A 15,215-nucleotide genomic window follows, 5' to 3' on the forward strand; every position below is an offset into this window, starting at 1 on the left:
AGTAGCCTACAGTATTTCCACATTCGACTTGGTCTTCACATATCACAATCCGTAATTTATAATTATGTCAGTGTCAATGGAAAGTTATACCGGTAATTGGCAACAGCAACGGTAATGTTAAACTTCCACAAAGTTCGTATTGGGCGAAATTCTGAGATAAATTAATAACAAGTCTATCACAACTTGTTCATGCACATTGACATATGCATTTATGATGAATATGCACAATAACTTGATAAATGCCCGAGCAATACGATGGCATTAACAAAACACTTGATAAATCATATTTAGCCTACATTAACACGCACTGCTTCTTTGCATCTACTTTCCATCTCCCTCTCTTTTTTTTAAACCGCACCGTCAGAAAATTTCTAATTGTTCATACGCAAAGGATTGTGGGTTATTTCTTCACTCCGAGGATCCATCGATGCATCCTCCAAAATTCTCCGAAATTCTCAGAACGAAGGACTCAGTACTTGCTAGAATTTGAAAGCATCCTTGACTTTGGAACAGTGCTTGACGAGATTTGATGACGTAACGTCCTTGAAAACGTGGCTTGGAAGGAGCAATCCTTGACTTTGAGAAGCACCCTATAACATATGCAAGAAATACTTGACATGGCACTGACTTTGGTCAAACAAGTTTTATTAGGCATATATACAGCATCAATATTTGTTGAACAAAGTGTTCAGTAACGCTTCAAATGCTTTCTATAGCTGCATTCTACAGCTTTAGACATTATGTACATCCTGCTCAAAAACGTAATATCTATACAGTCCAGGGAAAATATATACTCTATTTCAGAGGCAAAATTAGGTTCATACAGTACAAACAGTTAACACCTGCCTAGCATTCTTAGTAACTGTTGGCACCATCATTAATGCAGCCATCTTCACAGTAACCTGCTGCTCCAGATCATTACATTCATGGAATGCTACTTACCAATGTGTATGCTGACAAATATTGAATTCACACCGAATTCATACTAGAATGAGTTCAACAATCATGCCAGAGTGTTTCAGCAAACAAAACAAAACAAAACAAAACATTAATCCTGTCACTAAGTCAGTTTTTGGTATACACCTAAATGAATTCAAATGTGTGGCATTGTAATCTTACTCCTTGACAAAAACTAATAAACAAGAAACAAACATATGACTGATATGTTTTGTCAGTTTCTGGACTCTTTGTATAACCTGTTATAAATGCTTCAGTTGAGTCTTTAAACTGCACCTTGACTTTGAATGCTGAAAAGGGAAAATGCTTTAGCTTAAGCTTAAGTCGGTATTTCGTCATCATATCCCACTCATACACACATACTCATACAACTCATTCTGAAGAAACATAGTGTTCTGATCAGAAAAGTGACCAGCACTCCTTGAGGATCACCACAATATAACCAATGCATCTCAACATGCAAATAAGAAATATCAAAGCTGTTTTAAATAAAAGGTTTGTAACAAAAATGTAATCATACAATGGACATGCCACTGCGGCCAATTATTTAAAAAAAGTATTACATTTTGTTGGGCAACACAAAGCAACTTTGTGCAATTAATTAATGAGGAGAAAAAGTATTAGTGTTGTTATAATTGCATAGGACTTATTGATATTTTCTAAATTCATCTTCATCCATCTGCTGTCTGAGTCACTGCATTATTTTGACTGAACATGCCCCCCCAACAGGTAAAATACAGTAAAGATGACTGGAGAGGGATACCAAACTGGTGGGAATAGGGTTATGCTAATCTACCACTAGATGGCAGTAATGTAACAACGCTTATTTAAAAGCTCTAAGAAAACTGAAGGCGAGGGACAACAACAACACAAACCGCTCAACCAAGCTCAACACATTAGCATGGTATCTCAAAATAGTATGACAAACACTATCAGTTAAAACTAAGCCTGTGAATAAACAGGTGCCTGTAAAGACCAGTCAACAAAGCTAGCTTGAACCCTTTTACTGTTAATATCATTGACAGGCTTTTTTCTGATGTAGAGTTACTTTTCTCCTCCATAGTTAGTATTATTGTAGTGCGGTTGGGCTTAGATCAAGGCAAGACATCTGTACAAAGCAAAGGAGAACAGAGGGCACAGAGGAGATCAGTTGTGCGATTAGGGGATCACTCTCTTTGCTCCATCTCTCCATCTATCTGTCCTTTGTCGTTAGCTTCTCAATCAACTCCTGTAGAGGCGCTAGCTCCTTTCGGTCAATCAGATTGAATTCCTGAAATGAAACACACACAAATCAGACAACCCCCCAAAATATTGCACCCGAAATCACACTGGAAAACAAATGATGATTTGATGCTTTCAAAGAGATATGTCATGTGTTTGGGAAGTGGCCCTGACCAGCACAAAGAAGATGAAGTGCTTGAAGGAGGTGTTGAGATGGGCCTCTTCCTGCAGCTGCATGACAGAGTCAAAGTGCTGGTGGTAGATGTGAGCGTAAACACGAAACAAGCGCTTCAAGATGGTCTTCGCCACAGACATGAAATTCTTGGGGAATGGCACCCCTGTAGGTGAAAAGGTGTCAAACAAAAGATGTGAGCACAAAATAATAACAACAGACATAATTCACATTTCACAATCTAGTATGAAACATGAGAGAAACCTGTTTCTGAAATGAACTTCATTTAAGTACATTTAATGAGACTTCTGAGAGGACGAGAACAGGGGTTCTCTGTACACTGCCACGCAGCCATTACTTAGTATCCTCCTTTAAATCACAAACATAGAAATAATACACAAATCACACACAAAGAGTAAGCGTAATGTGAGAACTGAAATTCAATGTGAGACTCTATAGTACCGATTTTAGAAGGGAACAGTGTTTCATCATCAAGTTGATCTTGCACCCAGGTCATCAAGTAGTCAATGTACTTTGGTGCGGAGCATTTAATTGGCTTTTTAATGTTGGTCCCATCAGCCCAGTGGTACTCATACCTATGGAAACGAAATAACAGGAAACAACACTGTCGATTGAGAATGCAGACGGTGAGTCGAAGCACGCATATTTAAGGTAGGCTATATCTAAAGAGATACATTTCTTCATCTGCAAGTGAGGTTCATGCATCACATTTTGATCAATATCCAACATATCCCAATCATTAGAGAACAACACACAATGTTGTTTAGATTGAGAGTGCAGTGTTTCAGAAATGCTGACCAGCACAGTACAGTCTTGTTATATAAACTTACTTTGGCCCCGCAGACATAACAGGGCAGCTCTCCTCAGTGCAGAAGTCTGTTATGGTCCCGTACAGCATGTTGATCTGATTGAAAAAGTCCACCGCTGGGAGTGTGTGCAACAGGGTGAACGGGGTGGAGGAGAAGGAACAAAAATCATTAGGTCATACTTGCATCGTTCAAGAGGAATGGAGGAGCAAAGACATCAGCATCCTATGTTTAAAACGTAGCATTGAACTACACAGGAGCAGTGTGTTCAGCTCTCATACCAACCAACCTCCTAATGGCCTTGGCACAAGAAGAACAACTATATAGCATATACTACTGTATGGCAGAAGATGTGTGCCTGAGGCCCTTTAGACATTGACGCTTTTACTCTCTAAAAGCAAACGTGTATCAAAACTCTAAAATCACTTACTGTTCACAGCCACCCATTCATTTAGGTCCTCTCCATCTGGTAGCATCACAGCCATTCGCAGGTTGCCACTGCCAAGGGTGGCTTCTGCATGTTTTAACAGCTCGTACTGATGAGACCCTTCAGGAATATTCTTCTTCGGTTTAAAGGTTTTAGACGAACGGTTTCCGCTGTTAAAATGGCAATGGTGCGATAAGTAACTGTATGAACATAACGTTAGCAATATTGACACTAGCCTCTAACACAAGTCTATCTAGATAAGGGGAAATGGGCATATTTACAAAAATGACGCCTTCTTACGCAAACCCTAAAATGTTACCGTATCTATGGTGGTGTAGCTGCTAACCTTATAACGTTAGAATGAATGGCCCCAAGCCCCCAACATAGCAATCTCAAGTGCAGTGTGTTCATTTAGTTAACGTTAGCAAACGGTATCACTGCTAATCACCGGCTAACTTACGCTTGACGCACCTGGCGGAAGTGTCACTGTTTACCAAGACATTACATTTTGTTTATGGGGTACGTATGTCAAGTTAATAGATGGATAAGTAGAAAGCCATCTTAATCTTACAGCTATACTAATCCTGATACTAATACGTGACAGCTAGCATTGGTCGGCTGCTGAAAAGTTAGCCAAGTCAGAGACGAATGCAAGGTGTTCTCTTACACGAACACTAAATTGTGTGACCACATGCGTTTATCACCATGATGAATGTTGATACATAGCTACCAACATATGTTACATTTAGAGAAAGCATCGTATAGTCGAAACAAGCAAGCTAGCAGCATAGCAGGGATGTAAGACAGGTTCATTTACAACTTTACTTTAAAGGGTCTCAATGTTAGCTTGCTAGCATGCATACGATGTCAGTTCAGAGTGTTTGACTAACGTTAATGCTCCTCTGTCGGAGTTGGAGTATATTGCCTGTTCTACAATAGTACTTGACAACTAACGTCAGTAAGTCATTTGACACAAATAGGGCAACTGGCGACGGAGATAACATTAGCACCTGGATGGGATCATTGATATAACGTTAACATTAGCAAAATCATGTTAGCCAGCTAACATAGCCAAGCTAAGGTTGTTTCGAAGGCTACTGTAACTTACAACAAGAAGCTCATTTTGCCAGTGTGCGATGCCTTCCAGGGTCCTGGCCACTTCGAACTGTACACGGTAATCTTTTTTTAAAGGCTGTTGACGGGGAGAAGGAGCTCAACCCAGCCTTCGAGGAAACTATCCGTGGGAATCATGCAAGGCACCTGGCAACAAACTTCGGTCTTCACTGGGGTAGTCGTCTTCAGTGTTACGTCACTCAGGGTTTGGATACCGGAAAAAAAGGATCACCAGATAGACTGTTCATGATCATAACCCATCACCATTACAGGGCACGTTTATAAGATAAGCACGGTCCTGGCTAATGCTTTGAAATATCAAACATTTTGACACGAACATGCTTAGACAATACATCTCACAAGAACATTGGAGATAACACCAGAGGTCCCATTTTATTGCATTGATAGCAGAGCCCGTCTCATCCTCTATTTTCCTTGCTACTTTGTTTCATCATCACTAGATGGCAGCATTAGATAGTTAGGTACTCGAAACTACTAGAAACTAGGCCACCAACACTCCTAGGGAAAAATAAGGTTTTAACAGTTTTTTTTTGCTTATTATTTGACCTGATCTCCTAGTAGGTTGGCAACATAGTCTAAGCAAAGTGATTCCACAAGTGGGTTCATAAGAATGATTGAATTATTTTTTTTGTAGTCCAATAAACTAAGGTCTACGTCTAAATTGTGACTGATGGGCCCCTTCTACAATGGCCAACTCACACATCCATGCAGGCTATAATCTGACACAGAAACACTTAACATTATGTAAACAGAAAATCTTGCACACACACTGCAGGAAAATGTCAACAACCTGAAAAGGCATGATACTCTTTTATTTACAAATTGCAAATAGTCCAGTAATAACATTTTAAAACATATCAACAATTTCAGGAGATAAATATGTACACTTTAATGTGATTATTTACCACAGAAATTCAAGGTGATTGATATTAAGATTTACAAAGCAAATACTGTTGTATTCTGTCGAGGCAACTTCCAGCATTATTTAGCTTTTAAAAAGAACAAGGATAATTTTGTTCCATATAAAATAGGATTTCATTGCTAACCTCAATGGTCATTCTGTAATGTGTCCATAAAAAGCACTGTTTCTTTACCAAAAAAGGTAACATAAAAAATCAATGGTTTATTGTCTTTAAAAGTAGTAGCAGCCAAAAAGAGAACAGAAGCCAAAAATATACATAATCTTCTAGAATATCTGACGTTTCCAGAAGTTTATAATGTTGATAAGATAATCAATGAATTTGTTCTAACATTTGTTCAGTCCCTGTGGACAAGGGTTGGTCTCCATATTTAAGTGAAACTTTAAAATGCTCAAATTATTGTAACAGTCTCATAAAAAGAGCTCCAGCACAGTCAGAGTTCGTCTTCTATCCTGAGATAGTCTCCTCTGCTTGAAGACATCTGAGCACATATAAAATCACCTGATAGCAGAAAATATATTGTTCCTGTTGTGGAAAGACAAAATAAAAATTCTGTTGACAACAAAATTCAATGCACAACAAAACCTACAGAATATTTGGTAATACAATGTTTGGCCATGAAAACAGATGTAGAATAGTTTTAAGAATTGTATATACTGTACAACATACCTCTGTTTGAACCATTCCTTGTCTCTGAAGTCTCATGGTACGAACCACATCTGAAATATCAAACTTCAAAAGAAAAACAGCTTTGAGCAAAACATTTCGTTATGAATTTGACTAATGAGTTTACAAAAATCAAACTTGCAAAAAAATAACGTGCAATGTCAATCATACTTACATCGGCATCTTTGCTGATGAGCCCCAGAACCACGTCTATGCAGATCAGAGTCCCCGATCTCCCGATCCCTGCACTGCAGTGAGTGATGATGGGGCCTGATTGGTGGATGTGTCTCATGTAGGAGATGAAGGTGAGCAGCTGCTCCGGCTGGGTGGGTGTTCCGTGGTCAGGCCAACCAGTGTAGTTTAAGTGCGTGACCTGCTGCACCTCATTAGTCTAAGAACAAAAATGTAAAAATTGATCATGTCTACATCTACTGAATTTTTACTGTAAACAAAGATTGTGATCATTTCAAGGACAACCAAGACAAAGACTAAGAAATTACCTGAGTATCTTTAACCTCAATCAATCGGATAACAAAGTTGTCCAGGTGATGGTCCTTCACTAGTGTGATCTGGAGTCTGTCATCTACCATTTCTGCTGTTCTGGGTGTATCAGGCCAGTATCTCTGGCATTTGACCTTTCCTCCTTCCACTTCCTGGGTCATCATTGCAATGACGTTTGATTTCTGTTCCCACACCATTTGCCAAAAGTCCCCAAGAGTGGTGGGTAATGGTCCTTGGCAGGCAATATACATAAAACATTCGTCCTTCACTGGCATCTTTATGAAGTTGGCATTGATGTATCCACCATCTTTGCCAAGAAGCACTCTAGTGGTGTCAACTACAGACCAAAACAAAAGGTGTTTAATGAAAATAATTAGAGCAAATTGTTGCTTCATGCCAAGACAAAATTATTGTGTGTGCACCAACATTATGAGAATACTCACAAGGAACAATATTTTTGTAACGGTTTTTCTTCTTATTTTCTTGCGTTTGTCCAATCAGACAGTCATCAAGAGGCTGCAAATTCTGTAAATTCTAAATACAAAAAATATAAGAAAGTCAATGTACTATGTGTAAGATTTCACAGATTCACAAATGTAGTACATTGTACTGTACAATGTAATAATGTAATAAATCTGTGAAATCTTCAATGTGTTGAAACCTGAAGCTCTCTAATCCAACTCATAAAAGGATACAAGGATACAAGGATGTTTATTTGTCACATGCATATGATTACTAATGTAAAGAATGCAGTGACATTGTCAAGAATGCAGTGAAATTGTCATGAACTTCACTCATCACTGGGTCACTTGTTCACCTCAAACTCCTGCAGGGGCACCTTCTGTTCCAACAGACCTCGCATCATGCGCACCACTGTGTTCAGTTTGGGTCCAGTGTACTGACCATCAGGGACGACTTTTACCAGAGGCAGCGATGTCAGCTCCTCTTCAGTAACAATAGGCCCATCTAATGGACAGAGAGAGAGAGAGAATGATAAATCTGACCAAATCCCTTTGAGCGCTACCATCAATCTGAAATCAACAGAGGCACCTCCAGTACCCGTCCAGAAATGTCCTTTGCTGAGTCAAGTCATATTAAGGGATGATTATCTGTAGTAAATGGAGTGTGTGGGGAACCTGACTTACCCTCTGTGAACTTAGAGTTTATATTCTCAATAGGAAGCTCATCGCTGCCCCACGTAATCTCGTCCTCCTCCAGCTGTCCTTCACTGGTCTGTAGATAGCTGAGAATGGCAGATCTGAGGGGTCACAACATCAAGTCATAAGTAACAGTGCAAGCCTGCGCTTTTGGCATGAAGGTCCTGGTGACACTTGGACAAACTCATTTTGATTTTGGGCTTTCATTTCAATTTTGGGTTCTCAGTCATGACTGATGCCTGTTTTAGGTCAGGCAAAACAGATGTTCAGCTTGTAGCACCGCATTATGTAATAACACCGCATTATGTAATAATGTAATAAATGTGCACGCCATTATGTAATAATTGCCGCATTTTGTAATAATCTGCCGCATTATGTAATAAACTTCTTGAACGCAATATGTAATACATTTTGCCGCATTATGTAATAAGTTATTACATATTGCGGTTGTTACTACATAATGCGGTTGTTGCGTTTTTTTTTTTTGCCAAATGTAACAATTGGTGCATTATGTAGTAACCAACCAAAATTGACATTTTCATTGATTAAAAACAGCATGATAATGTGTATTTTACTCAAAAATGATAAGTAAGGGGACAGTATGTCAACTATTGCTCAGCTTACATTGTAACAATCCACCTTTTTTCTTTTTTTAAAGTATATTTTTTGGCCTTTTTGCCTTTATTATGATAGGACAGTGAAGAGGTAGACAGGAAACAAGTGGGAGAGAGAGATAGGGTGGGATCGGGATATGACCGCAGGTCGGATTTGAACCTGGGTCCCCGTGGGCACTCGGACCCGTAAATGGTATGGACGCTGTAGCCTGCTGTGCCACAGCGCCTCCCACAATCCACCTTTTAACTTTGGTTGTGCTCATTTAAATGCACAAGGGGTTCTTTTCAATTAATATTTGCAGTCATATTAGTCATGAGATCAAGTTTGGAGGTAAGTGCTTCTGATAGTTAACCACTTTATAAAATTGTCAAGTAAATCTCTGTCTTTGCTCAAGCAGCAGCAAAGATAAGACATACAGCACCAAATTATTAAACATGGGCTGTGCACAAGATGGGTGTGCCATGCATTCTGTTTTCTGTTAACAGATATTATTATATTATTGGCTAAGTTAGCTGGTGTTGACATAGCCAACCATAAGCTAAGCTAACACATGGCGTCTGCTAAATAGCCATAACCATAACCATAACCATAGCCATGTTACACATTAACATAAAAGGTTTTCTTTTCAAGTTCATTGAGGACACAGTATCTCAGTCTAAATCCTGCTTAGTTTGTTGTAGTACAACAAAACAAAATTAATAATAATAAATATAGCTGCAAGCGGCGATGGCAGGCCCGGTCATTTCGGAATCTAACAAAGCAATACGTAATTGTTGGTGGGCATGTGCATGAGCAACACACATGCCCACCAAATTTGGTTAATTTTCATCAATGTATGTGTCAACCACAACAGACAACAGGCTAGGTGGCGCTATAGAGTCCCTAAGCCACACCCTAGGCCAAAGCTCTCTGACTAGCTGCAGCAATAACACACAAGCTCACCAAATTTGATTCATTTTCGTGAATGTAAATGTCAACCACAACAGGTAACACACTAGGTGGCGCTATAGAGTCCCTAAGCCACACCCTCGGCCTGAGCTCTGTGTCTGAATAGCTATAGCAAAACACATGCCCACCAAATTTGGTTCATTTTCGTGAATGTACGTGTCAACCACAACAGACAATGCGCTAGGTGGCGCTATAGAGTCCCTAAGCCACACCCTAGGCCAGAGCCAAGGGGGCAGGCATATTCCCGGAAGTAGAGACAGGAATTGAGCTGGTTATCGAAACTCTGCTAACTCCCAAGGACGGCCATAGATTGCAGATTTTTTTGCGATCCCATAACTTCATGTAACATGTGCCCTGTGTCGCCCTTATAGCTTCTGTGTATTCTACAGTATATAGGGTATCGAAGGCAAAACTAATTCACGTCTTCCCCGTATATAACGTTGGTTTCCCGCAAAGAAGTATAGTTAGCATGTCGGTTGGAGGGAAGCTAACGTTCGACAAGAGATTCCCCGTAATGTTTGGATAAGAAGCTCAGTCCAGCCTGCACGAAAACCATGATGGAAAGTCATTCCCAAGATCAGTGAAAAAGCGTGTAGCCTACGGTAGCCTACTGTTTGATAGGGTAAAGCATTACCTAGAGGCAAGTAAACAAAATAATAATATTAAAAACAAACATTAATAATGGATTGACAGTTGTTCTGAAAATCCCATCTATCAGACCAGTTACAGCAATGTACAGGATGGCTAACGTCACAAAATGAGTATGAGTCTGCGCAGTACGATGGAAAGTAAACAGATTTTTATTTCAGCCCCCTCCCATTGAGAACAACAGAGTCTGTTTGTCCATTTCTTTTAGGTCTATGGCCAGAGCTCTGTCTCTGACTAGCAATAGCAATAACACACAAGCCCACCAAATTTGGTTAATTTTCGTGAATGTATGTGTCGACCACAACAAACAATGCGCTAGGTGGCGCAATAGAGTCCCTAAGCCACACCCTAGGCCAGAGCTCTGTCTTTGACTATCGGTAGCAATAACACGCAAGCCCACAACATTTGATTAATTTTAGTGAATGTATGTGTCAACCACAACAGACAACACGCTAGGTGGCGCTATAGAGATAGAGCTCTGTCTCTGACTAGCGATAGCAATGATATACAAGCCCACCAAATTTGGTTAATTTTCGTGAATGTATGTGTCAACCACAACAGACAACACGCTAGGTGGCGCTACAGAGTCCCTAAGCCACACCCTAGGCTAGAGCTCTGTCTCTGACTAGCGATAGCAATAACACATGTAATGTGCCCACCAAATTTGGTTCATTTTCGTGAATGTATGTGTCAACCACAACAGACAACGCACTAGGTGGCGCTATAGAGTCCCTAAGCGACACCTTAGGCCAGAGCTCTGTCTCTGACTAGCAGAAGCAATTCCACATGTAGCTGCCAAGTTACATCCAATTTAAAACCTTTTTTCTGCCTATAACACCAACTTCCTGTTTCTTGATAAGACGTCATAATTCAAACCTTCGCCATTTCGATATACTTCGACAATTAAAAAATCTGGTCGTAATTCCTCTTGAGCAACCCCTCAAGATCATTTTAGTGCTTATATGACATGATTTCGATAAACCGTCTAGGAGATTTTTTTCAAAATATGTGATGTGCAGAAATCATAATCATAATCATAACTCAAATTCTTCTAAGATTCACTATAAAGTTGAAATGGAAAATTGTTTAGATTAATAGAACACACATGTCCACCAAATCTGGGCCATTTCCGTGAATGTATGTGTCAACCACAACAGACAACGCGTTAGGTGGCGCTATAGAGTCCCTGAGCCACACCCTAGGCCAGAGCTCTGTCACTTAGTAGTGTTACCAATTCCACACATAGCTGCCAAATTTCAAGAGTTTTAGAGCATGCCAAGTTGGTGAAAAAAGGCAAAACGTGGCCCGGAAGAAATTTAATCTGAGCAAAAACAATAGGGCCTTGCACCTGCGGTGCAGCCGCTTCAGCACCTCGGTGCTCGGGCCCTAATAACTTACGTTTAAACATTGCCTTTCCACTAGCAGGCCTAGCCTAGCCAGTACTGAGTCCCAATCAGTACCTTGCAGGAGGAGCAATATCAAGTACTGGCTTAGGCTAAGTGCCTGAACAGCATAAATCAAAGGGAATTCTGATAGGCAGTTCCCTCCATATACTGATAGTTTGGCTATACTGTATGTGTGTGAAATGTGAGTCATGGCCTGTTTTACTGTAGGTAAAGAACATTGTTAAAATTCACTTTATTATTCTGCAATTCCTTTGTGTGTGATCAGTGTGTTAGGCTGTATGTTGCAGCTGAATTGTTTTTCATTTAGTTGCTTAAATACTTAATTGCATCGTTAAATTAATACTTATTTGTAAGCATTCATTTTGAGTAAAATACATATTATCAAGCTGTTTTTAATCAATGAAAATGTACATTTCGGTTGGTTATTACATAATGCACCAATTATTACATTTGGCAAAAAAAAAAAGCGCAACACCCGCATTATGTACTAACAACCGCAATATGTAATAACTTATTACATAATGCGGCAAAATGTATTACATATTGCGTTCAAGAAGTGTATTACATAATGCGGCAGATTATTACAGAATGCGGCAATTATTACATAATGGCGTGCACATTTATTACATTATTACATAATGTGGTGTTATTACATAATGCGGTGCTACACAGCTGTGCCAGCACAAAGTCTTTCTGAGCCTATCCTCTTAATAAAGATCCATAGTATGCTCTCCTTATGTGTAAATTATTTTAAAACATTCATGTAATTATAGCCCTTACTTATACAGCACATCCTTTACCTGTACAGGTAACTCAAAAAATGCTATGAAACTAGCTGACAAGGTGGTGACAGGAATATGAATGAACGTGCTGTTAAAAGAGAGATAAACATTTATAGACTTCTTAAGGAGCACATTTTCCCCTATGATATTTACCGGTCATTGGCAGGGCTATCTACACACTCTTCTTTCCAGTCTGTTCTCCTTGAGGTCTGAAAACACACAGAAACAACACTTAAACACTGGACTGGATTATCAATTAATTAGTTATACATTAAGCCTCATGTAAAAGTAGACAATACAAAGGTTTGGTGTTGGTGGACATAGCACAGCACTTCAGAAATAAACCCGGTGATGTGAGAGAGAGAGAGAGAGGGGGCAGAATGGAGAACCTCGACTCAACGTACTTTTATGAATACAAATTTAAATTGTATTTCACAGCACCAAATGTTTCCATATTCACCAAAATAATGCTACTTAAGTTTGTAATGAAGTACATATCTCTACCTCAGGGGAGTCTTCCGGCAGGGAGGAACCATCACAGTCTGTGTCCTCTGACAGATCCGTATTGCCCTCTGTCCTGTTTTCCTTTGAACCCACATCATAGTCTGTGCACACACGCACGCACGCATACACACACACACACACAATCATCATCAACAACAACAACAACAACAATTACCTCTGAAACAGTATCTCAATCAGGGTTGTGGGTTTACCTTCCCTGAAAGCACACTTAGAGATTAAAACAGAGCGAGTAATGTACTGTACCTATGGGTGGGATGACCGGTGGGGCTTTTTCACTGCTGGACTTCTGACCATCTGCTGGGCTGTGCACTTTAGTCCGCACCCCACTGTCCTCACTTACATCTGTAACAGGTTAGATCACCACATTCTGAGCAAGTGTTGTGAGGTTTGAGCACTTTTATTAAAACAGAAAAAGGTGCTGAAGTACCTGTGTTTCCATTGCACTTGTCTGAGCTAAGAGGCAGGAAGCCCAGGTAAGTGCTAGGGGTTTGGTCAGGAGGTCTGGATATAATCATACGGACCACACCTTTGGCTTTCCTGATGGTGGTGACTGCTTTGGAGTGAGACACTCCTGTCATCAGATCATCATTCACCTGCAGGCAAACACACAGACACACACACATATATTTACATTATTTGATGTATGTGAATCCACAAGCAAAAGGCAACAAAGTAAGACTGGAGAGGTATCGCCATGTACACAGATTAAACTGGTCCACATGATTTTATCAACAAAGATAAGATTTGGTGATCAATCTACTATGCACAGAGAAACACACACACACACACACACACACCAAAAAAACAACAAAATCTGACAAGAATACCAAGAAATCTGAATTACTTCCCAAAGTTAGAAGGAAAGGGCCTGCTCTATTTGTGACAACATTTGAACTGTGAAGAGTATAATAAAAGCTGTAACTCACCTTCAACAGCCGGTCTCCGACTTGCAGCTCACCTGAGCTGTGAGCCACTCCTCCAGGTGTGATGGACTTGACAAAAATGCCCCTCTCTCCACCAATGACCGAGAAGCCAAGGCCACCAGTGGGGGGCTTTTCCAGCTGCATCTGAATGAGCTGTTCCTAGAACACACACACACATTGTGCAATAGAATTATGAAAAGGTCACAAATGATACAGTTCACCCAGAAAAAGCTCTCTGCAATATCTACCACAGAAACCAGAGCTAAAAAAAAAACAACAGCTGTAAGTCCTAATTTGGCTTGTGCTGAGGGATAGAATTCTCAAGAAGAGTACTGTAGGCTACACAGTGTCTGGTCAAACACATCAAAACCAAATGTGATATCCTACAGTCCCTCAACTACTAAAAGAGGATTTTCAGTCTGGGACAAAGAGCAAGAACAAGTAAATTGGATTAGGTACCTCAGACGGACAGATACTGGAAAGGACTTCCAACTCGTTGCGCTCGCCATGGAGATAACCTTCAAAGACAAAAGCTGCTGTGAGGCATTGTGTTGTGACATAGAATGTGCTACGGACACAGGCTCTGCGTTGCTCTCAGAGAACACTGTACTGGCCCTGACATCCTGACTTACCATTCATGCTATGTGGTGTGTTTCCTTTAGAGCTCAGGTTATTGTTCAGATACGACACACTCTTTCGCTGTGGACTCACTGGTTTCCCATCTCTGCAAAAAAAAAAATGTAGAATGAAAGCGTTCCTAAAACCTTTGAAAGCCCCTACATTTAAAGCAAAGGATCCAAGCAGTATAATTATTACAGTACTCTTGTATAGGTTTATGTGTGTGTCTCTGTGCGTGTGTGTGCGTGTGTGTGTGTGTGTGTGTGTGTCTGCGTTTGACATATTGGGTGTGTCTGTCGATATGCTTACCTGGTGGCCTTCAGTGTGAGGTTCCTGAGTGACAGCTCCAGCAACCTGCGATTCTCACTGAGGGTGAGGTCCTGGGTTGGGGCGCCGTTGATGAAGTGGATCAGGTCCAGGGGTTTCAGACTGCCCTCGCCGGCGGCCACCGATCCAGGCACCACCTCCTTCACATAGAGCAGTCCCAGCAGGCTGTCACTCCCCCCCTCCAACACCACACCTGAGGAACACACCGCCCCACAGGTGAGACAGACCTCTGGGCATACAGTACATTCATTCAGAGTAACCAAGCAACCTTCCACCCACCATAAGACCGCACCTCAGTGACACAATACCCACACCTGCACCTCCACCTACATCTGTTATGAGTGGAAGGCGCGCACGTCTCTGCCTCTGCTATGCTAGAAAGCATCTTGTTGTGTGCTGGTGATAAAGGGCAGCTGTGCGTGCCTGAACACAGAACCCAGT

The 15,215-nt window shown here is 40.6% G+C and overlaps 2 protein-coding genes across 11 annotated transcripts in view; both read right to left on the bottom strand.

Moving 5' to 3' along the window:
- Nucleotides 1–1,946: 1,946 nt before the first annotated feature.
- LOC134101433 (MOB kinase activator 1B-like) lies at nucleotides 1,947–4,900 on the bottom strand. The gene is made up of 6 exons (XM_062555101.1): nucleotides 4,713–4,900; nucleotides 3,608–3,774; nucleotides 3,202–3,295; nucleotides 2,813–2,946; nucleotides 2,353–2,516; nucleotides 1,947–2,227 (listed from the first exon to the last, which is right to left on the bottom strand). The coding sequence occupies exons 1-6, from the start codon at nucleotides 4,724–4,726 to the stop codon at nucleotides 2,150–2,152; spliced, it is 651 nt and encodes a 216-aa protein (XP_062411085.1). The 5' UTR covers nucleotides 4,727–4,900; the 3' UTR covers nucleotides 1,947–2,149.
- A 632-nt stretch (nucleotides 4,901–5,532) lies between these two features.
- The window catches only part of ptpn13 (protein tyrosine phosphatase non-receptor type 13), a 52,561-nt gene continuing 42,878 nt past the window's right edge, over nucleotides 5,533–15,215 (bottom strand). For 9 of the 10 annotated variants that reach the window (XM_062555107.1, XM_062555103.1, XM_062555112.1 and 6 more), the window contains 15 exons: nucleotides 14,757–14,967; nucleotides 14,462–14,553; nucleotides 14,289–14,347; nucleotides 13,833–13,988; nucleotides 13,334–13,499; nucleotides 13,150–13,248; nucleotides 12,886–12,986; nucleotides 12,535–12,590; nucleotides 7,971–8,083; nucleotides 7,643–7,791; nucleotides 7,269–7,359; nucleotides 6,825–7,162; nucleotides 6,500–6,715; nucleotides 6,328–6,390; nucleotides 5,533–6,183 (listed from right to left, as the gene is read on the bottom strand). In XM_062555107.1, the coding sequence (XP_062411091.1) occupies nucleotides 6,106–6,183; nucleotides 6,328–6,390; nucleotides 6,500–6,715; nucleotides 6,825–7,162; nucleotides 7,269–7,359; nucleotides 7,643–7,791; nucleotides 7,971–8,083; nucleotides 12,535–12,590; nucleotides 12,886–12,986; nucleotides 13,150–13,248; nucleotides 13,334–13,499; nucleotides 13,833–13,988; nucleotides 14,289–14,347; nucleotides 14,462–14,553; nucleotides 14,757–14,967 (1,988 nt within the window). In that variant the 3' untranslated portion in view covers nucleotides 5,533–6,105. The remainder of the gene's footprint in view (nucleotides 6,184–6,327; nucleotides 6,391–6,499; nucleotides 6,716–6,824; nucleotides 7,163–7,268; nucleotides 7,360–7,642; nucleotides 7,792–7,970; nucleotides 8,084–12,534; nucleotides 12,591–12,885; nucleotides 12,987–13,149; nucleotides 13,249–13,333; nucleotides 13,500–13,832; nucleotides 13,989–14,288; nucleotides 14,348–14,461; nucleotides 14,554–14,756; nucleotides 14,968–15,215) is intronic. The other variant, XM_062555104.1, reaches the window with a different exon arrangement.

The sequence above is a fragment of the Sardina pilchardus genome, chromosome 14 (assembly GCF_963854185.1).
Source record: "Sardina pilchardus chromosome 14, fSarPil1.1, whole genome shotgun sequence".
In the NCBI taxonomy this organism is placed as follows: Eukaryota; Metazoa; Chordata; class Actinopteri; order Clupeiformes; family Clupeidae; genus Sardina; species Sardina pilchardus.

What these genes read in the sequence shown, in the direction of transcription:
- LOC134101433 (XM_062555101.1), bottom strand. An exon ending in TGAATGGGTGGCTGTGAACA is followed by an intron (nt 3,296 to 3,607) that starts GTAAGTGATTTT and finishes ACACACTCCCAG; the next exon opens with CGGTGGACTTTTTCAATCAG. An exon ending in ACTTCATCTTCTTTGTGCTG is followed by an intron (nt 2,228 to 2,352) that starts GTCAGGGCCACT and finishes GTTTCATTTCAG; the next exon opens with GAATTCAATCTGATTGACCG.